This window comes from Boleophthalmus pectinirostris, unplaced genomic scaffold, assembly GCF_026225935.1.
Source record: "Boleophthalmus pectinirostris isolate CB_2022bp ecotype Guang Dong unplaced genomic scaffold, ASM2622593v1 HiC_scaffold_6, whole genome shotgun sequence".
NCBI classification, from domain to species: domain Eukaryota; kingdom Metazoa; phylum Chordata; class Actinopteri; order Gobiiformes; family Gobiidae; genus Boleophthalmus; species Boleophthalmus pectinirostris.
This window is the reverse complement of record NW_026571447.1, coordinates 1,905,357-1,929,675: the sequence shown is the minus strand read 5'-3', so window position 1 is coordinate 1,929,675 and position 24,319 is coordinate 1,905,357. Positions and strand designations below refer to the sequence as shown.

The window sequence follows — 24,319 nt, the reverse complement described above, 5'->3', positions numbered from 1 at the left end:
GACCTGTGACTTTGTCTTGGAGATATATGGAATAGGTTTAATGCCACACTGTGGAACATTACAGGCAAAACAATGACATCACCATGACAAGCAGATGACAGATCCTTCACTTCAAAAGTACAGCACCCTACAGCTCTCATGAACTTTGTGCTATTATAGTTCACTTCAATGAGAAGTCTGCAGTTTGAGGATTAGTTTCAATCTCGTAAACTCTTAGAATTGTTTTGTTCTTTTTTGGGTTAAAGGGATAGTTTGGGTTTTTTGACATGAATGTGTATGGCATCCCCGTCAGCAGTGTGGTGCATCCGACACCTGTTTCACTTTATTAACTGTTCGGAATGTTAGCCACAACATGTCTGACTACGACCCCAATGATGAAGAAACTGACTTTACCACAGAACCAATGGGATATCTTTATGAACCCAAATATACTGATGCTGAAATTCACCAGAGAGAGTTAGAACGGGCAGAGAGACAGAAGAGGGACAAAGAAGTGGCACAATTTGAAGCTGGAGCCACAGCTGTTAGATACCGGGTGACTGACAAATGGTGGTGTACTTGTTTTAAATGTGCAGTAATGCCGACAGAGGTGGAGAGCTGCTGCTGCCACGACTGGGATCTCATCATGCCACGGATGCAAGACCTTGTTATTGATGAGGAGGCCGTCGTGCCAGCTTCTGTCTGCATCACAAATCATAACGACTTTTGTGCAATCCTGAATGTTGGTGTCTGGCAGACCTTTTTCCACATTCCCAAAATTAACTGGAAGAAGCGTCCCGGCGGTCACCGGTCTGAACAAGTAAACACTGCCAAACAACTGAAGAAAGTGATGGATCTGTACGGATGGATGATACGTACGGAGAGAAAATAGCGCCAAGCGATTATGAAGTCTGACTTTTTCGAGGACAAAGGTTTTGTGATGCAAATGTGTCACTCTTTTGAACACATATTGTTTTGAGAAGAAAAACACTTTATTATAATGTCCCCAGTCTACTTGCCAGACTACTTTCATCAGCAGCAAAACCGGCCAGGATCTCGGTTCACCTGACACTGTCGAGGGTAAAGTCAGTGTGGATGCACCACTCTGCTGACGGGGATGCCATACAGATTTATGTCAAAAAACCCAAAGTATCCCTTTAAATGGCCCATATTATAACATTACACTTAGAATGTTTAAATCTCATCACAAACAGACCTGGCGTTGTGTTTTGTTTCATTCACACATGTTTAACTCACAAATCCTGAGTTCTTCTCTGTGATGTATATGAGAAGGTGCTCCACTGTGTTTTTAAACCCCACACACCTTCACTAGAATCATTTGAATAATGTCAGCCCTGGAATTGCCAGTCTCTACTGAACAAAAGGTAAAAGGAGCTGTTCACTTCACAAGGTGTACCAGAGCATTTAGAGCTTTGGAGATGCAGACAGACTAATAATAACGAGTTACTCAAACTCCAGGTCTGTTTTTGAGGCGGTAACAACATTAGAACATGGCTTGAAGCTCATAAGAGTCAATGCACTGTGAAACTTTTTGGTGATGGGGGTCACCTGCTTGTTTCTATGGAGATGTCATTGCCCTGCCTGGAATGTTCCACAGTGTGACATTAAACAACTCTACTTCACATTTATTCAATTACAGGTGTTTTTATAACCTAAAAATACCTAGAAAAACAGACATTCTGACTGAAGATAGAAAGGTTTAAGACTATATACCAATAACATCTCCATGGAAAAAAGCATCTGACGAACCCTCCATCAGAAAAGTTACACAATGCACCTTTAAACTGCAGAGAAGACGTTGAATTTTGTGCTTAGTTTTCGTTTCATGTGAACAGTGCAGTTATTACAGAGAGAGTATAGTTTTCCCACACTAATCAACTCTTCAGTGATAAGTCTTAGCTGATAGTTGGTTAGCTGATATGATAGATTAGCTGATATGGACATTGCGTGCGCCAACAGTTTTTTTTATTGGTCCAAAGTTGCATTCATGAAATAGAACTTATTGCTCAGAGATAAGAGCAGTAAGTAGGGGATTTCACAACACACAAGGGCATATCACTCTCAGCTAGGACATTATATTAAAGAGCTGCAGCTGAAAGCAGAGTTCTTGCTTTGTTGTGGCTGATTTGATCTAATTTTGTTGACATTTGATGAGACCAACATTTTTTATACGTTTTTTTCAAATTTTTTTTGAATCCAAATTTTCACTCTGTTTATGGCATTAAACCTTTCTATCTTCATGGAGACCAAACCAGACCAAGTTACAGGTCAGATCTGTGGAGAGGCTGAATTTCCGAGCTATAAAAGCACCTTTTGAATAAATGTAAGGGATGTTAAACTGTGGAACATTTCAGGCAGAGCAATGACATCTCCATAGAAACAAGAAGGTGACGGACTCCCAAACAAAAAGTTACACCTTTAAATTAACCCAGCCATTTTGAAGTCCTATAATTTCCTCCACAAACGTAATCTCCATTCTTACTGTGCATAAAAAACTTCTAACCCTGTATTTGAGATCTGTTTAAACATGTTCTGAAATGTCTTGGTGATTTATCAGATTAGAATGTGATGATGTCATACTCCCAGACGGGGGCAGGAGTCAGTTTTCTCTATTTAGAACATTGCACTGTGTCATGAAATCTCCGAACTTTTACTATCCACGACGAGATCCAGTGCGTTTATGGAAGATCATTTGCTCCATTAGATTTAGAATTTTAAATACAGCTGAATTACTCATTCTGAATTTTCTAACTCTGAAAAAAATGTTTGAATTATTTTTATTCTGTTGCTGTTGCCAATTTGAGCTGTTGAAATTTGAAGTGTACTTTTTCAATAAGTTTCAAATTCAGAATAAACATTTCACCTTTGAACTTCTTGTTAAGTACTTAAAAAGACAAAATGAACATCTTTGGTTTATTTCACCTTTTAAATATTCAGCCCTAGACTTCAGCCTTTAAGCCCTCAAATTCAGTCAAACTCAACAGTCAAAATTCAAAGGTTGTTTGCTGTTTCCTGTTTCCTGTTTCCTGGGGCGGAGTTTACATTTCAGAAATTAAAGAGATGAGGTTTTGATTAGGCCAATCAGATCGCTTCAATGCACCATTTCCTGCTTGTTGTTAAGTTAGCTCGTATCACTTTGGATCAAGAGTTTAGGCCAGGGGTCGGGAACCTTTTTGACTTAAAGAGCCATGAAAGCTAAATATTTGGACATTTATTTCAGTGAGAGCCATAGAATATATTTTAAGACTGAATTCAACTAAATGTGAGTATAATAAGCCTCTGAGCTCCAGAGATGGAACGATCTGGTGCCACCAGCTCCCACGAATTCATCTGAGTACAGATCTGATCCGGCACTGTGTGGACGCCTGAAAACACTGATACTCTGATGTAGGTCTGTGCACCGCCAAGTCATTCACCAACAAAACACTAAGAGACTAGAATATCTGTCCATTCATATAAACATGTGTCTGTGTGTACGACCTGCAGACGTATAAGCTCTGAAAAGTTTCACATGAACCATCTCCAACACGACAGAGACACGGCACAGACTCACCATCAGCAGAACACCCCTCTGTCACAGAGAGAACACTCATATTCCACTGAGTCCTGTCCTTTAGTCCGACAGAAATTGAACCGCATCAGCAGCACAATAGAGAGCTTTTTTTTTGTTTGTTTTTTTGATGCAGTTTTAAGTTTTGTTTCTGTAAAACATAGACCTCCTCAAACACAAGTCCAGGTCTGTTTTTGAAGAGGGAACAACATTCTAACATGACTTAAAGCTCACAAGAGTCACTTTTGTGTAATATAGGACCTTTAATACTTTTCGTATAATTCAGTTTCGCTCTCATACAATTTATTTTCTTAAGTGTGATGTGACATTATTCAACTGTGTGATTGTGATTGTATTTGACATTCTTTTATGATGAAAATCTGTTTAGTGACGTTGATCTTTTTAAAGCATTTGATCAAGTCACGAATGTTTTTGTCGGTGAAGGTTTCACTCACACACCCTGTACTCTCAGACTGAAAACACTCACGTAACAGTCCATTAATACACATAAGTGACTCGTGTGAGCGTTAAAGCGTGTATATGTGGTTATCTCCTCAAAACCACACCTAGAGTTGTGTTTTGTTTCATTCACACATGTTTGAGTAACTCTTAATTATTAGTCTGTCTACATCTCCAAAGCTCAAAATGCTCTTTTCCACCTTGTGATGTCATGTGGTGATACAGAAGGTGATCCACTGTGTATTTAACCTCCGCACACCTTCACTAAACTCATTTGGATCATTTCGGCCCTGGAGTTCCCAGTCTGTAGCTGTTAATTTAAAAACTGCCGCTTCATGACATCACAAGGTGGAACAGAGCGTTTAGATCTTTGGAGATGTAGACAGACTAATAATAAAGAGTTACTCAATCATGTGAATGAAACAAATCACAACATATTCTGGTACATGACCTCACAAGAGTCAGTTTTGTGTAATAAAGGACTGTTATGCCCTTCATTCACTTAAAGACATGTCGTATTTTTCGGATTATAAGGAGCAATATCAATAATGTTGAATTCTCTCGTCTAGTTTCATACGTAAGGTGCACAGAATTATAAGGAGCATTAAGAGAAACAAACAGACGACACTTGAGACTGATCCTTTAGTCCAGGCGTCCACCATCCATTGTCAGATCATGGTGTAACTTGTCCGGTGTTGTCTTTCTGTCTTGGTGAATGTGTTTTATGAATGTGAATGTGGGTGGATCATTTAAGTTTGTTTTTTTATTTATACGAGGACGACTCAAATATACACCAAGTAATGACATTTTGACAGGTTTTTGAGCGCCGTGTATAAAATCAGTTTGAGGTCAGTAAACACAAGCAGAATTAATACATAAGGTGCACTGTCAAAGGATGTTAAGTGTATCTTACAGTCTGAAAAATACAGTACTAATATAAAACAATCATAATGAGACAGGGAGTCAACAGATATTTTATTTTGGACCCAAAACATTCAAAAGAGTTTACATAAAATGATGGGAGGAGGCGTGTGCCAGTTGTGCCAAAAGAACAAACTCAATACAAAAAGTATAATGAGACTGGGCCTAACTGAAACCCAGACTAAGAAATTAAACAAATCAAAAGTCTATCTAACTGATCTAAAAAAAAAATATTAAAAAAATAGAAAGCTTTGATACTATTGTTGAGGAAAATGACCCTTTACCTCGCGTGTTTGTTAGTTTCTGCTAAGACAAAAATACCCTTGAAACCAAGATACACTTCAGAGAAGAATTTACTCAATCAAAGCAGTAACAGGTAATACTTGTACAAGGAGTCTGTGCTGACATTCCCATGTAGAGACTGAATATTTACACCTATACAATGATTTTTATACATAAACTATAGTGGGAGGCGACCATGGTTTAGACTTAGTGCCTCTTCGTTGGTGCACAGGCCAGCTAGGCCTCTTGGCACGTTGCACAATCTTATCCGATTGTGACAAGGATCCAGTGTTGTGCAAGTTCACGCTTTTCATGAACTAGTTCAAAGTTCAGTTCACACATGTTCAAAGTGAATATTTCACATTCATAGTTCACAATTTTAATATCGAACTAGTTCAAAGTTTAGTTCCTTTTATTTTTAGGGTTAGGGTTCTGCACTTATTTTTCAAACTGACTTCCAGTTTACAACAACTTTACAAGATATTAACCATAGCCATTCTAGAGCCACATCAGCTCGTTTGAGATTATCATGTGTTTAATTCAGCTTTGCCACATTTGTTAAAACTGCATGGCTAATTTGCATAAACTGTAAACGCTGGAAAAAGGCATTTTTTTTCCTTGTGTGCTGCGTCAGCTTCTATCGAACTAAAGCACACGACTACACGTGTTCTTTCTGTGGCAGAGGGATGCCACTGCAACTTTTAGACGCATAATTTGAAGAATGTACTGAAAGTGAATGAGGGCAGCTCCTCTGCTTGGGCAAGATGCACTTGGAGCAGCTCGTCCTGCGCACGTAGATTTCAGAAAACAGGATCTATTCTATTTTTTTGACGCTCTACGTGAACATAGGTGCATATCCCCGTCAAAATCCACAGAGAGCATGGATCTATTATCGTATTTGTGCATTTACCATCAGCACATTGTGCTCCCTGGGCAGTTCTGTATTGTGTTAAAGAGCCCAGATCCACATAGACTGTTAATTAGTGCTTTGAAATTTACTTTTGAAATCCTTGTGTTTGCCATGGTCAGCCTGTACAGAAGGTAAATACAAGCGGCTAAACGTGCCCTGTCAAGTTTGAGCAGCTTTCCCATTGAGAGACACAAGAGTCAGTACGTTCCGCTTGAGCTGCCGGTGGAGGCGCCTTCGTGTTGACACGTGGCTGTGGTTTCGCGAGGTTAAGTGCGAGCAGATCGTCACTCATCAGGTGAAAAAAATTCCGACGTTTAATTGAACCCAACAGTGACGTACGTCGTTCATCTCACATAATTTGAACAAATTCTCGTTCAAGTTCTTGATTTACAAAAGTGTTGTGTTCAGTTCAAAGTTCACTGAAAAATGAACGTGTTCAATGAACGCGTTCATTTTGAAGTCGTTCATGCACAACACTGCAAGGATCCCCCGGATTCATCTCACTCCTCTTACAGGAGCATCTTGCTGGTCTGATCAGGATAATGAGTTGTGAGTCAGCATATAATAAGTCCTTGTCCTATTTAATTTTATTTCAATAAGTCCTTGTCCTATTTTCCCTATCCTACATGATCTGAAACTATCTCAGCACCCTTTATCTGTAATCTAGTCCCTGTTTTCTGGGTCATTGTATAGTGAATTATAATAGAACAATAATAAAATCTAGCAGTACATCAATAACTGTACAGCAGCACATCAGTTACATCATAGCAGTAGTTATACACCACCTAAGCCTAGTTATTTATCCTAACACTATTAAACAACAAGGGTGGCAACAACTGCTAAACCTGGTGTGAATAAACAAACATAATCCTACATGATGTAAAGTGTACAGGAGACACACTCACCTAAACCAACCTCCCAACCAAAGTGACCAGGCAAATAACACTGTTTGAAAGGTCCTCTCCATGCTCTGATTGGTTGTCAGTTTGCCAATCAGGAATTTCTAACCAGGTCCCGCCCACAGCGCCTTCACACAGAGCAGAGGAGACAGCAGTAACAAGAACCTTTAATACTTTTAGTCTAATTCAGTTTAGTCAGTTTAACACAAAAATGCACAGTGTTTCTCAAACTGGGACAAATCAAAGACCAAAACAAACCAACCTGAGTCTGATGTTGAAAATCATGAATAAAATCTGCCTTTTTGATGATTTTACTTGCGATATCGGTTATTGCATATGCCAGCATTGTCATATCGATATGTTTACAATATATTGTGCAGCCTTAATTTTAAGTCGTTCTGCTGTTTTAAATGACGACTACTGGAGCTGTAGTTGACTTTTCAGTCTTGTTTGGAGTTATTGTGCAGGACTTTGCAGCTCTGTTCCTTTTGAATGCACAGAACAGGTTTAGCAGCATTCAGGAACACAGCTTTTTCATTTTTTGTGAATGTGTCAGGCTGAAGTGTACCGTGTTTTCTGCACTATTAGGAGCTCTGGATTACTGTCATTAAATGGTCTATTTTCAAACTTTTTTCACAAATAAACCGCACTGGACTTTAAACAAAACACAACAGTTGGATGGGTCAGTGGGACCAGTGTTGGGAAGGTGACTTTTAAAATGTATTCCCCTACAGATTACAGATTACATACCTCAAAATGTAGTTTGTAATGTAATCCATTAAATTACTTAAAGTGAGTAACGTAATCTGAATACTTTGGATTACTTGTATTGTCATGCTTTTTTAAAACTACATGAATGTACCAACCACATCCTGAAAATTCTTGTTTGTTTTCTTCAAATTGGCTGAGCCCAAGTCTCCATGAAGAGGCTTTTGTTTGCTGTAAAGTAGCAAAGACTAGAATCTTAACATGAGATGTTTTATGTGCTAAAAGAAAATAAAAAGCTCAGACTTTCCTTAACCAAATTAAAAATATTATTGATAAAGAAATTATTTTTATATGAGATCAGTGCTGCCTTCAATTATGTCCACCTACTGTTAGGTGTCATACTGTTAAGACCTGGTTCAGTCCTGGTTTAGACCTGGTTCAGTCCTGGTTTAGACCTGGTTTTAGGCCTGGTTTAGCCCAAAATGTGAAAACAGGAAAATACCACTATGTAATCCATTTATTTCAACAAAGTAACTGTAATCCAATTATCACTCATTGAAACAGTAACTGTAACTGAATACAGTTACTCTGTATCAGTTAATTTGTACTCTGATTACGTAACAGCTGGTACATGTAATCTGTTACTCCCCAACACTGAGTGGTTTTTGTTTGTTTGTGGCGTTCACGGTGACTCTGGGCTTTGTTCAGTTGTGGCGTGTAGGGAGGGTGCTGTCTGGGACCAACGGATTGTCGGTGTGTTCGCAGTGACTCAGTTGTTCAGTTGTGTCTATAAGTGGCACATTGCACTCGCTTTTTTCGGTTCGTTCCTCCGTTCCGTTCCTCGTCGGCGTGGAGTGATGAGTGTGTCTGTGGGTGTTTGTCGCTGTGCGGTTGCTGTCTGCTTGTTTGTGTTTGTGTGTTTGCGTGCGCTGCAGCTTTGTAGTTTACTGAATTCGTGCTGGGACACCCGAGTGGATTGGTGTATAGGGCGCTCTGGATTGTGGGGCGCGCAGTCGTTTTTTGATGCGGTTGGAGGCTTAAGAGTGCGCCCTGTAGTCCGGAAAATACGGTACTCAGAGCAGAAGACGTTATGCAACTATTCACTTGATTTGTTTAGAGAAATGTCCCTCAGTATGGCAGCTGACGGGCACTGAGGCAGAACACAAAGTGGGTTTGTTTGAGCCTACTTAATTGAGTTAGTTAAGTAAAAGTACAAATACCAGAGTAAAGAAATACTCAAGTAAAATTATCAAATGAAACAAATGACTAAAGTAAAAGTGTTAAAGTGCCTGTTTAAAAACATACTTAAAGAACAAAAAGTAAAAGTATGTTGCACAGATGAGATCTAATAAAGTTTCAAATGTAGGGATTTTAATCAAGATTTGTGCAGAATTTTTTCAACAAAAACAATGAAATGGATCTTTTAATTCTAGCTGTTTTTTATTTGTTGTGTAATTTTTGTTTGTTGAAATTTTGAACGTATTAAAAATAAACCCTCAGCCTTTTGTGCAGGGCTCAAACAATAATAACAAAAATATTTTAGTCCTGCACTCAAACGTAATGAAGGAAAAGTCAAAAGTATCCACTTGTACTTAAGTAAAGTTCAGATACCTACATGTTTTACTCAAGTACAATACAGAACCACTTTCTGAAGCCAGCGTGCAGCTTTAGACTTTATATCTCTTTTTGAGACAGTGCACAGAGGGACTGGGCTGTGGTCATGCTGCAGGTTCAGTTTAGCTCATCTGTCTCACCTTGGTGTTGTTTTTCCTCCAGGGCAGCAGGGGTAATGATGGATTACCAGGCAGCGACGGAGACCCAGGAGAGGACGTGAGTAGAACTGCATTATTTATTTATTTATTTATTTATTGCACATTGAAATGCCAGTGACGGGACAGGACTGACGCTTGTTGTTGTCATTTTGTTGTTATAAGACGTGTAGAGGGAGTCAGATTATTATTAGATATTAACAAACTTAATAGCTACTTAGTACAAGACAAAACAAAAACAACAGAGATTTACTAGAGCTCATTGTATTCTCAATGAATATTAAACTAGAATTGACTCATTATGACTGGATTTGACATTTCTGTCTGTATAAATTTGCCTGTAAGTAAAATGAAGTTAAAAAAAAACTCTGCACTGGCAAATCATTTGAATTGAAATAAAAATGTAGTGAAACCAGTCAGAAGTAATAGTAGGTGAAATAACTTCTGCACATTCTGTGGATATAATTATACTGACAAACGAACCCAGACTAAAGCTGCTCTTCACTCCACCATGTATTTTAGTCTGATGACACTGTTTGTCACACTACAGGGCGTGAGGAGTTGAAATGATAGTCGTGGAGTGAATATCAGGCTCCAGGCTCTGTGCGCCTCCATAATTACAATACAGTACATACTGAGGCTAGTGGTGTTTCTGTGTTTGTATAAGTGGGTGAGTGAAAAGTTAAAGGGGAGAGGTGGAGCTCTTGTGTGACTGAGGTGAGCTCGTGTTTTGTGTTGCTCACAAAGATGATTGCAGATGCAGTAAGAGCAGGACTCAAGACTCCAGACACTCACACAGTTTGATCTCAGAGGCAGCTCTCACCTCTGACATTCAAGTCATTTGATGTCACTTAGACCTTCTTTAAATTCAGTGTAATATTGTACTGTGACGTTTGTGTCTTTTATGTATTATATACATGTTTGTGTCATGTTCAGGGCCCCATTGGAGTCCCGGGGCTCATGGGAGAGCCAGGACCCTTCGGACCAAAGGTAAGAACGCAAACACTCTGCTTCACAAACTATAATGACAATGAGCGCCTCATTTAACAAGTGTCTGCTGCCATGGTAACCAAATAACTACAAGCCAAATCCCCACAGTCTCTCTGACGCTAAAGGAGACACAGAACAATCCTGCTCCTGTGAGAACTGAATCTATCAAACAGGGCCTTTTGTTTTATTTCACCTTTGTTTAACCAGGAGGTCCCATTGAGATTCAGAATCTCTTTTTCAAGAGAGAAATGGCCAAGGCAGCAACAACACAATCTATACAAAACAATCAAATCACAAAGTATCACAATATAAAACCATGCATCTTGTGTCTCTCAAGAAAAACTCACGTCTCGGTCACCACACTCTTTACAATTTTCTTCAACTTATCAGGTGACACCAGAGATTCCAGTTTAAGATTTATCTGTAAATGAAAAACATGAGTCCAATGTAGAAGACAGAGGAAATGCACATGAAGTTGTGTAGTGTGTGTTATCAGATTTATGACAACAATGAGAGCCAACACTCCACGATAATACAGTACAGGAGAGACAGGTGCAGACTTTGACAGGTGAGCTGCTGAAATCTATGCAACTGTAGAACATCTGTGCAAAAATAAACACTGAGGTGAATCTGACGTGTGCAAACAAAAAATGGAGAGAGGGAAGAATGGGGGGGCAGAATTAGCACAATGTAGATGATTGGGAATTAATGTGTGTGTGCCTGTCTGTGCGTGTGTGTGTGAGAGAGAGACTAAGAGAGAAAGAGAAAGCAAGAAGGAAAAAAAGTGAAAGCAATTTTTAAAAGAAGTGTGTGTTCTGTTGAAATACACACTTCAGTATCACTTTTCATTTGACTGTAAATGTGTGGTGTCATGTGTGTATGTAGTGTGTGCATTAGGGAGACAGCGGTGGTGTGTTCATAAAGACAGGGGCTTTTGGACGGGCACTTCAGAGGTTTGTAGCCTCCTGCTGTTTGCTCTGTGATGCTTTGTTGGAGCTGAGTGATGTTCAACCTTTTGGTGCCATTTTAGTCTAGTTTAGTTTAGTTAGTTTAGAGTCGTGTGTGTGTGTGTGTGTGTGTGTGTGTGTGTGTGTGTGTGTGTGTGTGTGTGTGTGTGTGTGTGTGTGTGTGTGTGTGTGTGTGTGTGTGTGTGTGTGTGTGTGTGTGTGTGTGTGTGTGTGTGTGTCATGTCCTGTGTGCCTCAGACATTCCTCCTCGTCCTGATAATGCTGTTTGTCATCATACAAAAAGATCAGATCATTCTTTACGTCAATAGCAGCTTTATAGTGTATCCAAAACATAAACAGATAATCATAGCCTGCTTGTCCAAGGAAACCTGTAAAGTGGAGACAAAATAAATATATTATAAATGTGTATGAATGCTGTAAATGTGAGAATACAACTTAAAGCAGAGCTGTTGTGTTTGTGTGTGACACCCGTGGATCATTCTGTTATCATCTGGACATTTAGAATTACAATATGAATTAAAACAACGTAATAAAAGAAACAAGTGTGCTGACTTTACAAAACTGTGGTGCCCAGTGGGAGCTGAATTGGCCGTTAAGGTCATGACAACAAAGCGCCGCATGCTGAGGGCCCCTCCTGCACATCCCACTAAAGCACAGCTATTTTTTTATATTTAGACCAAAATGACGACACAGCGCTGCTCAATCCTACATGTATCACCCATTAAGAAAATAAAGGAGAATGAAGTATGTATGTCACAGTGGGTTAGGGTTAGGGATAGGAGCTGAAGATGGGGACTGATCATCATTGCTGGTCAAATTCTGGACTCAAACTGTATTAAGTGCAAGGCATGGCTCTGTTAGCGTGGCATTCACAGAGGAGGACGTCATTTGTCCTTAAAACGTATCTATATCTTTTACAGTATGTGTTCTTTAAGCGACACAGACAGGTTTTCATACCTTGCAGACTAGAGATGCACTGGTCTGGCTTTCTCAGTTCTCAGTTCAGTTTCTCAGATACAGATACTGATACAGGTGGGTCCGGTCAAGCGGTAACGGAGGGAAACAGAGGCAGATTTTTGACATTCAAATGTCTCTTATTCAGAAACTAGAGGGACTATTGAAATAAGTAAAGTATCAGAATGTAGGAAAGAGTTACACTCCAACAGGGTCAAGTTAAACCTGTGAGATTCTTTCAAGTTGTTGACAAAAAATTTAAAAACTCATGTCGGTAACGGAGGGAATGAAATATGCAGCACTTTTTGGGCAATAAATCCAAACAGTGATAACTCTTGGTTCTCACTTACTGTTATGTCCCCTATGTCCAACAAGGGACACAACGTGTATAAATCAACCCTTGAGGCAAAGTCGGTTTGGCAAACTTTTTGTTTGACAGCCAAACATTCATTAAAGTGCACAAAAAATGAACAAAAGGTTGGTGGGAGGAGGCATGGGCCAGTTGTGCCAAATCAACAAACAAAAAGGTATAACAAAACAGGCCCTAACTGAAAACTAGGCTACAAAAAGGAAAGAAATCAAAAGCCTAGCCTACCTGGTCTAACAAAGAGAATTTGGAAAACTCAAAACAACAAGGGTGGCAACAACTGATAACTAGTGTGTCTAACAACAAAAATCTACGTGGTGTGAAATGTACAGTGATCCCCAAACATACCTAACCAATCCTCCCAACCAAACAAACCTGGGCTAGCAGCCATATACACGGAGAGAGAGAGAGGCAGCACACAGCTCCTTTTAAACAGCCCTCTCCACTCTGATTGGCAGCTAGCTGGCCAATCAGCTCCAGTTCCGGTCACACCCACAGCACCTGAACACACAGGGCAGAGGACAGAGCAGTACAAAAACAAAACAAATGCCTGCATGTAACACTTACATATCCTTAACAAACTGGTTTGAATATTTGCTTCATATAGTTTTCTACCATATGGTACAAGATTAGGTTGAAAAACCTCTTACTTTTTGACTCATGAGATTTTTTATTAAGAAAAGTCATGGTAACGGAGGGAAAAGTAATGGAGGGAAAATTGTGCAAACAAGTAGAAGGTGCAGGATTTTACATCATTTGTCAACTTTTTTCTTTCGAATACTTTAATATTACTTCAAAATGAAAGGAAACTATTTCTATAAAATATGGCAGTCCTTCCAAGCAAATTTTTATCATTTTAAATACATTTTTTTTTCATCAACAGTTCAAAGATGGAATAACACAAGATATGATGAAATACATCCATTTATTTACATGATTTGCAGGTCTTTGAAATTTGGGAAATCATTTTTGTTCCATGTTTCATACATGGTCTGTTTAAAACATATGGAACTTTAGAACCAAAAATGGTACAGAAAAAAGGTCAACAGTTTCATAAACTAGAGTACATATGTATCTGTTCAATACATTTTTATATCAGATGCATTAACTTAAATTTTTGGCCTTGTTGTTTACTTCTGCTTGACCGAGCCCAGATATAGATTCTTAGGTTTTAGTTTCTGCTGAAACTGACATCTGATAGCAGTGCCCAGACAGGAAAAAACATTTCTTTCTTTAAATGATGAACAAAATGGATCCAGATGTGATATATTAATTAATATCGATTTTTATGAATGAATTAATGAACATAAACAAGGTAGACTTTTAATCGTTGCCGTTTAACTCAGAAAATAGCCACATTTCCTCCTCCAGTTTTGTGTCTGTTCCAAACCACAGTGTTACTGACAGAGGACTGACTGTAGACCTCTCCCTTAAAAACTTCCAGGTCGATCATTGAACATTATAATGACTCAGTCTTGATTTTGATTCAAATTTCATGAACTGTCTAGCCTTGTACTGTTAATAATTCTTCAAGTACGTGCAGGACAGAGGATACTGGCTGTTGGAGGCAATGCTCTTTCCAGGTCGCACTGCTGGTACAACAGGTAACGGGCACTTAGAAACATTGTCAAACCTGTTTCTAACATTATCGCTGCTATTATTGTTCAGATATTGAAATAAAAACTCCATGATCATGTAGAGCAGGTTAATATGAACATTTTAAGACCAAAATGACAAGGCTCACAGCATCAAGTAAAGAGAGTGATGATGTTTTTTGAAAAGAAAGTGATTTGGAATGAACGGAGGCGGGAGTGGCCCATGCTCGCTTCTTGCATCATGGTTGTCAGTGTGTTAGCTCTGTCCATTTATACAGTTTATGGTTCAGGGATTTTGTTCTGGATCAGAGCAAATAGGCCTATACCTGAAACCACAGGTGCATGACTAGTTCCTTGTATGTAAGAGGATATGACCTTACTTACAGTAAGTACTTTGAAAACAATAAAGTACACACACTGGTGTTTCCTGCACAGTACACTGATAGTGTACAGTGGGAGTTTACTCCTACACATTCATCATTGCTTGTTGCTACATTTCCCAGAGTTCATTTGAACACTCCCTCCCAGATAAATAAAGTCAACCCCCACATTAAAGTCTGTAAAAGGTTATTAAAGTAAAAGGTTTATTTCATGGTATTTGTCATGCCTCTGCTCTCTCCACATTCTCATTTAACAGAGGAGCTTTAGTGTCACCAGAGCCACACAAGTTCAGAATCTCACTGAAAGTGGCTCAGATGCCATTTTTACATGTTCATTATTATGTCAGATAAAACAAGTGAAGGTTTACACAATCAACACTGACTCTACACGTCTCAGATCTAAATGTGCTGATGGGTTGGTACATAGACTCTATACTCTATACATGGATACTTGGACTAATGCGCCAAATAGGGAGTCTCCATGCGGCTCTTTCGGCTCCTTCTGCCCTGGCTCCCATTGACTTCCACTGAAATATTGCTGTCCGTCTCTCTGTACCTACTGCTGTGAGCTTTGTTATTTTGGACTTAAAATGTTGATATGAACCCGGTCCACATGGTCCTGATGTTTTTCTTTCGTTATTTAGCCCACCAAAAAAATCCTTAGAGCCCACCTCCAGATTCACCCTGTGACTGTGAGCATCACGAGCTTCATTTGCATGGAGCTGAACGCTGTGGGTGACGTCACACTCGCTTAGTTCACTTCTTTATACAGTCTATGGTTAAAACTCAGATTAAAGCTCAGATAAAAGTCTAATGTTGGGCATGGTGTTGACATCAGCTGCAGAGTATAAATAGCTTAAAGGGCCCATCTCATGCAAAATCAACTTTTCAGAGTTTTCTACCTTCTCAGAGTGATGTGTGGGTCTTGTATTTGTCGCCCTCACACGTGACAACGAACTAAAGCTGCTACAACGATGACGCAGCAGCGACAACTATGACACATTTGATGAAGCAGAAGGCGCTTTACAACGGCCTCCTCCCTCCCTGAGATGGGCGGAGGAAGGGCGGCTCACTCAGAGTCTACGTCACGTTTGGAGGGCGGAGCCTGTGCTTTCTCAGGACGGGCGGGGGGATGAGTGATAGTCAGTCTTTCATAGTTCCTGGTCTCCAAGAAATCAGTAAGATTTCATAACTATTGGGTAATTGATGTTCCAAAACCCAAATTGTGCTTGTTTATGTGCAGAAGATAGAATGTGAAAAGAGTTATTTTACATGAGATGGGCCCTTTAAAACAATAGGCTCAGATGGGAGATTGTCTGAACCTCGCTGTGTGAAGGAGGAGTTCCGCAGGTCTTTCTTTCTTGATTTGTGTGCAGTAGACATTTATCTTAATTTCTGAGGACATTGTGGGACAAATAAGGGTTTATATTACATAGGCTTGTCTTGTAAGTAAACCTTTCACGATATATTGCTGAAGAAAATATAGACGAATAATCAAAAAGCAGGAGAATCCCAAGAAAATATTCTAAAAGTACAATATTGTTACAAAAGAATTAGCTGCAAAAAATAAATAGCAGAATGAAATGGTTTCATTAGATACATCTATAATGATGTTATAGTCATATTAGTAATATTTATTCAACCCTCTACTAATCATAGTACAGAAAAAGAACAAAAACTCCCCTACTAGTGCAAAGAAAAAGTACCCACGACAAATATTCATCCCAAAAATAACTGTATATAGTATAGCATATAGAAATTATCGTGACAGGCAAGAGCTGACATTTCAGATGAAACAGAAAAAGGCTTAAGTATAGACACTGTGGTAGAAACCGTGACTATGAATACTGGCAAACCGGATGCACTCAGCTTGTGTTGTAGAGAAGTGAAATATTTACAGACTGGCCTCACTGTTCTCTACAGTCTAAATGAATGGATGAATATACAAAAAAAAAAAATCTGTGAAATTTCAACCAACCATATGACACTATTTTCTGATCTGTGTAATGTCATTTCTTCATCACAAACAGACCTGGAGCTGTGTTTTGTTTCATTCACATATTTAACATACCAACCCTGCACATTTAGTTCTTCACTCAAACTGAAAACACTGATCCACCTTCTGATGTCATGTGGTAATACCTGTTTTGATAAGGTAACAGGTAACATTTCTTAAATATCCTCTGCAGAGACATAATATTATCTGGTTTTGCAATGTAAGATAAACTCCACTACTTCCAGTCACTCATTTGCCTGTGTTTTTATTGCTAAAAATATATATGCTTATCATGTAATCATGCTTACCAGAAGACGTTTGGAAACATGCAGATGACAACTGCCCGTGTAGTTACCGATACTGGACCAGATAAAAATATTTATATATATACAGTCTATGTACTGGGTGTGTGATAAAATGGTGGATTCAGCAGCAGCGTCTTCACAATCTGCCAGAGCTTTCCATGAGGGACGGGACTCAATGCCCCTCACAGGCAGCTGGTTGGAACTGTTGATCTGCCGAACATGACAGAACCCTACAGTGACATATATATTTTATTACGTTAGACAAATTATAATACACAAATTAAGAGGCAGTTCATAAAAGGAAAAAAGAAAGAATACAGTGACATCCAGATGAAGAAAACCGGGTCAGTTTTTGTCTTCAGATTTTGTCAGTCACTAAAACCAACCATAGAACCGTAATAAAAGTTCTTATTATAGATCCATGACACTGAGGAAGTTGTCATCCTCATGTTTCCAAATGTCTGCCAGTTTTGTGACGTAAACATGAATAGAGCTCATTGGGAGCCACAGAAAGAAGCAGTTAGAAACCCCCCACTAAGAATGGTGACACTTTAATCTATTGCACTTTAACATGTTCACTTCTCACCCACGCCTCTGCTTACTATATGTGGCATTCCTGAGTCAAACAGAAACTGAACTGTGTCACTAATGCCCTTTAGACACATTCTTTAAACACTATCCAAATATTTATCAGAGCAGAGATCAACACTGAAGAGGACACTGGAGATGACTGTCTGGTAGAACATGGCAGGAGCTTTTAGCAGATGTTAAAGGATTTCAGCTTTCTGAAGAAGTACAGACTGCTCTGTCCCATTTTCTAGAGCAGATCTGTATTCTCTGACCAGTCCAGTATATAACTCTCTATAAGCAACTGTGTCCTGCTCTCCTAAAGTCCACCATCATCTCTTTGGTCTTTGCGGTGTTCAGTTGAAGGTGGTTATCTCTGCACCAAACCACACAGTCCTCAATGAGCTGCCTGTACTCCCCTTTGATGACACAGACATTGTGGGGTGTATAACAGTGACAGAGTCCTTCTGCGGGTGACACAGCTCTGAGTCATATCTAAAGTCCGGTATGTACAGGCGTAAACACAACTGGTGACAGTACAGTCCCTGTGGAGATCCAGTGTTGCAGACAACAGTGTCAGAGATCCTGTCAGAGATGCTGTCCCCCAGTTGGACATACTGAGGTCTCCCAGTGAGGTCATCTGTAATCCAGCTAACCAGAGAAGAATCCACTTCCATCTCGATTAGTTTGTTTCTGAGCAACAGAGGATGAATGGTGTTAAATGTCAAAAAGGTCATCCTCACAGCACAACTACCTTTGTCGAGATGAGAGAGGGACCTATGGAGCAGGTAGAGCTCAGCATCATCTACCCCAACTTTCTCCCGATAAACTGCAGAGGGAGGAGGGCGTGGCTGATCTGGGGTCTGTGCTGGTGGTGGAGAACCAGTCGCTCCATTGTCTTCATCACTGGACTGTTGTCATTCAGCTCCTTGGGATGAGGCTTTTTGAGGACGGGGACAATACAGAATATCTTCCATTAAGTAGGGACCCTCCCCAGACTCAGACTCATGTTAAATACACTACCAGTCAAAAGTTTTAGAACATCCTAATTTTTACAGTTATTTATTGCAATTGAAGTGGTGCCAGTACAATGAGTCGCTTGAAATGGTACGAACTGAACAGACAGAGGTTAAAAAAAAAAAGATAAAAGAACAAAACATAAGTCCAAGCTCTACCAAAACGACCTCAGGAAAAAAGAACAAGATGGTAAAGCTTGAAAACCTGGAGTGTCCAGCTGCACAGTGTCCAGACTTAAACCCCATCGAGCTGGTTTGAGATGAACTGGACAGAAGAGTGAAGCAACCTACAAGTGTCACACATTTATGGAACTTCTGCAACAGACCTGGAAAGAACTTTCTCAACAATATTTGATTTCTATTGTAAAAAGAACGAGCCACGAGTGTGTTCAGCTGTTCTATCTGCCAAAGGTCAACACACACATCAGTCAAAAGTTTAGAATATGTTTTGATCAACAGGAAACGATAAAAAAAATGGAAAAAGTGTGGAGTTCTAAAACTTTTGACCGGTCATGTATACCCTGCAGATGCTCCCCAGCTCAGCAGCACAAGCCTTCAGGAGTCTTGAAGATATTCCATCTGGCCCTGCTGCTTTACTGACACAGATTCTTCTTAGATGACTCGCTGTGATGCTCTCTGTGATGCTCTCTGTGATGCTCTCTGTGATGCTCTCTGTGATGCTCTCTGTGGGACAGTCACGTGAGGATACCAAAGCAAAAGAATGAGCGGTGTCACTGTTGTTGTGGGATGATAGAGGAGCAGTGGCCCCAGTGGAGGATGTGACAGCACAACCAAATCTTCTGAAGAAGTGGTTTAACTGTTTGGCCTGATCCACACCTCCCTCTGCTACATGGCAGTAATGATCTTCACACCATCTACACCTGGTACATGAAGATACATGTATCTGTAATACTCACAGCACACATGCAGCTAAGACATGTACAGAGGCCGAGAATACCAATAGTCACAACAAATACACAAGAATACTTTTCTGATTATCAAAGAGAGGGAGTGAATATTATAGACATTTTAGCTGTTTTCTAGTGCATTTGAATGTGTTCCATTTGGCTGAAGTGTGGTTATATTTATGGATTCTGTAATATACATTATGTGGTAGTGCCACACTAGGTCCTAAACTGCTCTAGAGTGCTCTATATGAATACTCCAACTTAACACTTGATTTATTTACCATGGCCTAAATATTATAGACATGAATTATGAAACTACTGTGACTCGGGACGCAGGGCTCTTCACTCTCTCTTTGCTTCTCACATGTTTGAGGAATCCTGTATTGTCCTGTTTTCACCTACCTCCTATCTCCGCCCACTGCTCTGAACTTACACTTGTGATTATTCAAATTCTGAATTGTGATTTACAATGAACACGATGTAAAATGATGTACTAGATATCTTCTGCATCTCATTTACGAGGTTGTGGGTTAGAATCCAGATCATATTTAGTGTAATTTTCATTTTAAATGTTAATAAATGTAATGTCTGTTTTTTTAGGGAGCTAAAGGAGACCGTGGCGTGAGGGGACGAAGAGGAAGAGTTGGAGCTGTGGTGAGTTACAGTTTCAATTTCAAAACAGAGAAAAAAGGGAAACAAGCGCAATCAGAGGTAGCAACAATGTCAAATGAGGCGTCGGTGGGTTCAGATCATCAGCACAGAAGCAGATTATGAGGAGTCCAGCCCATATGACATGATCATTATATCCACAATGTAATGTGTGTATGTGTACAGGCCCATGAACATTAGTGTGATGTTGGTCACACATGAGAATGTCTGTTTACACTAGTGTGGAACAAAATGTCATTTTTCATGAGTTGTGTGTATGTTAGTTGTGTGACTGTAGATCAGTGTGTTGTGTTTCACCAGAAAAACAAGAAATGGAAATGATTTTTGTTCCAATTAGAATTTTAACGGCTACACTGAAAGAGAAAGAAACTGTTAGAATTAGTGATTATCTGGAAAACTATTCATATTTGACTCTACAAATGCATAGAATTATAAATAGATCATCATTTTTCTGAGATTTTGAGACTCTCCTGTTGCTCGAGCTCTTTCCTTCGCGGAGTTATGACCAAAAACACATATTTGACCTTGGTTGCCTTGACCTTCAACTGACCTTGACCAGTTTCAACCTGTAACGTCCAGTGTGCCCGGTTATGTTTGTGCCAACTTTGTGTGATAATTGGGTGAATATTTTAGGTTGCAGATGGTTCAGAATTTGCAGAAATTGCCAAATCCTTTATAATGACGTGACCTTTCAATTGACCCATGTGACCTCAAATGACCTCAGATTGTCACCAAACTTTTTTTAGGGCATCAAGCTCAAGGGCTTGACCCACGTACCAAATTTGGTGACCATCGGTCCATAAATGGCGGAATTATCACGGGTGGACAGACACACACACACACACACAGGGTGAATACAAAACCTGGTCAACCCTTCAGGGACCAGGTCATAAAAGCAGCTAGGTTATCAGGTTAACCTCAGGCTCTTATTCTGAAAGTCCATGTTGATGTTTTTAAAGAGCACAGTGACTTTTAAAGGTTAGAATGACTTCAGTAAATTCACAGTAAATAAAGATAAGGTCATATTAACCTTCACACATGACATTAAGGGGAACACCCACTAACAAAGGGAAAAACACATCATACTTTTATGACTTCTAGACTTACCCACAGCACCACTATGAAGAACTGTAATGTTATTTTTAAAAGTTAAATTAATCAGATAATCAGCGTAAAAGTGCACTATGAAACTGTCTGATGCTCGTCTTTGCCTGGAAAGCTTCATGGCATTAAACACGTCTATCTTGGATTCATTTCACTGAAGATGTTTGCTGTATGTGTTTTTTCAGTGTGTTTTGCTCAGAAATACATTCACAAACATGCATTCTAACTGAGTGAAGTCACCTCTCCACAGATCTGACTTGTAACTTGGACCTGGTAGCATCACCTATTTGAGATACAGTAGATCCTGAAATAAATGTCAAAAACGAATGACGGTATGGATGTGTTATTTGCTAATTGATATTTTGTGTATTTTTTAGGGCGAGGGAGGAGCTCCAGGAGACGCAGGAGTTCACGGAAAACCAGGCTCCAAAGGACTGCAGGGCTCAGTGGTGAGTGAGGCCCAAACATCCAGAGCAGACGGTAAAAAGACCTGGTCTAGTCCTGGTTTAGACTTGGTTCAGTCCTGGTCTAGTCCTGGTCTGGCCTGATTCATCAGTCGGTTTCACTTCGTGGAAACCATCTGACCTTGCAGCATTAAGATTCGTTGTGATCGTCGTGATGTATGTAATGTACCACTAATGAGGTTAACTGGTATATTAAGCTTTTGCCAAATCCAGTAGGAAGAAGGACAATAACGTCTTTCCTCTTGATAAAATTCACCAAACATTCTCTTTGTTCTGACTTGAAATCCTCAATCTCGAGAATTATTGTCAACATAGAATGCTTGGCTCTTCGCTGATTGGCTGGTGCCTGAACTCGCACTTCCAGGGTTTTTGCAAATCGTCTAGTGTATTCTGATTCCTGATGTAGAGCTGGAGAGGAATGAACTTGAGTGGAGGCACTAGGTGGCGCCAGCCTGGCTAGTCCTGGTTTAGTTCTTGGCTAGTTCTAGTCCTGGTTTAGACCTGGTTTAGACCTGGTTTATATATATATATATTTATTTATAGGTTCAGCAATGGATTAGACCAGATCAGAGCAGTTTTGTAAAATGTCAAATGTTCTGTTGTTTTTAGGGGGCAAAAGGTGAAGTGGGACCTGATGGAGAGAAGGTAAGACTTTATTTATGACAAAATAGCTTTGTTGAAAATCTATTTTAGTTTTGAAATCTATAAGAGTTGAAGACTTTAAGTGATTATTACAGAGCGCCTACACCTACTATTTACACTGCAGTCAAACCGCCATCAATGAACAAAGACCTCTTTAACAAAGACGCAATTTTCAGTTGCTTTTTTTGTGTAGGTATTTCCCATCAGCAGCAATAAAGGAAGTCTGTTCTCTTCCTGTTCCACCTGTCTGTGTATCCCCTCCTTTGTCTTAAGGATCAATAATAAACAGTTATTAGAGCTTTTATGTTTTTACAGGGAGCTACCGGGAAGAAAGGAGTCAAAGGTGCCAAAGGACAAAAGGTTAGATAAACAAATAATCTAAATTATAATCATAATATCATCACTGTTTCAAATATAAACTTCTTGTTTGGATGACATGACACACGTTCTCACTTGTGATCGGTTTTCAGGGAGGAAGAGGTGACCGTGGAGACAAAGGACAGGTGAGATCTTATTACTATAATTCTAAAGGTTTAACTGGTTTATCTGCCCCACAACCAGGAACAACAAAGGCTTTACTGGAGTAGTAATAAAATACAGGACTATTCCAGGAACAGCCCTGGAAATAAAAGCTGTTACGTCATCAGAAACAATCCCTGGACTTGTGTTTTGTTTCATTATTATTAGTCTGTCTACATCTCTTAAGCTCAAAGTTTTCAGTACAAGTATTTCCAGCATATTGGTGTGGGCTACATATAGTACTTTCCCCAAATAGTACAGTGTAAAAGCACTTACTGACTAAAACCCCAGAGCTTCGAACTGTCTGGATCTAATAATAAAGTTTTTTATTGATCCAAAATGCAGAAGAAAGACACAAGCACAGCACTGTCCAGAGCTGAACCTGAGCTGGACACAGGTTCTCAGGTGGAGTTTGCTGTGGAATTGTTAGATGCAGATTTGTTCGTTCATGTCTGTGTCGTTCTTGGGTCTATCCACGTGAAACAAACACTGGCACAAAGTTCAGCATCTTCTCTGTCACGAGAAATAAACTAAAGTCAAATGATTCAGAAAGTGGGGCCGTTATTCAACCCCAAAGACGTGATTGTTGTCAGTCAAAAGGACTTTAATACATAAGTTTAATATGACGAGTTTGTGGAGCTGATCCCAAACAAGAATCAGAAGTCTGTGGAAGCTCTCAGTCGTCCACGTAGTTTCAGCTTTGTGATTTTATTTTGACATTTTTACGGTTTTCCCTCCATCTCAGCGCGGGCCTAAAGGAGCTGTTGGACCAGACGGATCCGCAGGACCGGTCGGACCTCCAGGAATCCCAGGGTCCAGAGGAAAGCGAGGGCCCAGCGGAGACTCAGGTTCATCAGGCAAACCAGGGCCCAAGGGAGTCCTCGGAGCTCCGGTGAGTAACTACATTATTATCTACATACTGCAAGTATGTCCGGGTTTAGTCCTGGCTTAGTTCTGAGACCTGAAGCTGGCTGAACTTTTTAAGTTCCTCTTACCCGGATAAACAAACCCAGACCTGGCCATCTCTAGACGAGTCATACTACGAAGCAGGTTCACAACTCTGTCAAGGAGTTCTGAATGAAGCAGAGTCACAGAGCAGGGGGCGGAGTCATGCACAAGGCCAATCCAAATCACAAATTATACAATGAATTTAAATAATAAAGAACAAGTTGCAGAAAACGTGGTCCCTGTGTTCATGTGAAGTCAACACTTAGTGACCAATCACGCCCACGTGTTACGCCACACAGAAAGTAGAGCCTTTGAATATCACTCACTGATACAGAAGAACCATCAGTGCGCTTAAGTCATGAAGCAGATTATGACATCATCATGCAGCGCCGTGGACTGAGTGAATGGCACCTATAACATACATTTTTC

General features: G+C 39.8%; 1 protein-coding gene across 5 annotated transcripts in view; it reads left to right on the top strand.

Moving 5' to 3' along the window:
- Positions 1 to 24,319, top strand: part of zgc:113232 (uncharacterized protein LOC541546 homolog) — a 49,381-nt gene that overhangs the window by 16,488 nt on the left and 8,574 nt on the right. For all 5 annotated transcript variants that reach the window (XM_055163479.1, XM_055163478.1, XM_055163480.1 and 2 more), the window contains 8 exons: positions 9,506 to 9,559; positions 10,435 to 10,488; positions 20,145 to 20,198; positions 21,695 to 21,766; positions 22,391 to 22,426; positions 22,739 to 22,783; positions 22,894 to 22,926; positions 23,688 to 23,834. In XM_055163479.1, coding sequence (XP_055019454.1) covers positions 9,506 to 9,559; positions 10,435 to 10,488; positions 20,145 to 20,198; positions 21,695 to 21,766; positions 22,391 to 22,426; positions 22,739 to 22,783; positions 22,894 to 22,926; positions 23,688 to 23,834 — 495 coding nt within the window. The remainder of the gene's footprint in view (positions 1 to 9,505; positions 9,560 to 10,434; positions 10,489 to 20,144; positions 20,199 to 21,694; positions 21,767 to 22,390; positions 22,427 to 22,738; positions 22,784 to 22,893; positions 22,927 to 23,687; positions 23,835 to 24,319) is intronic.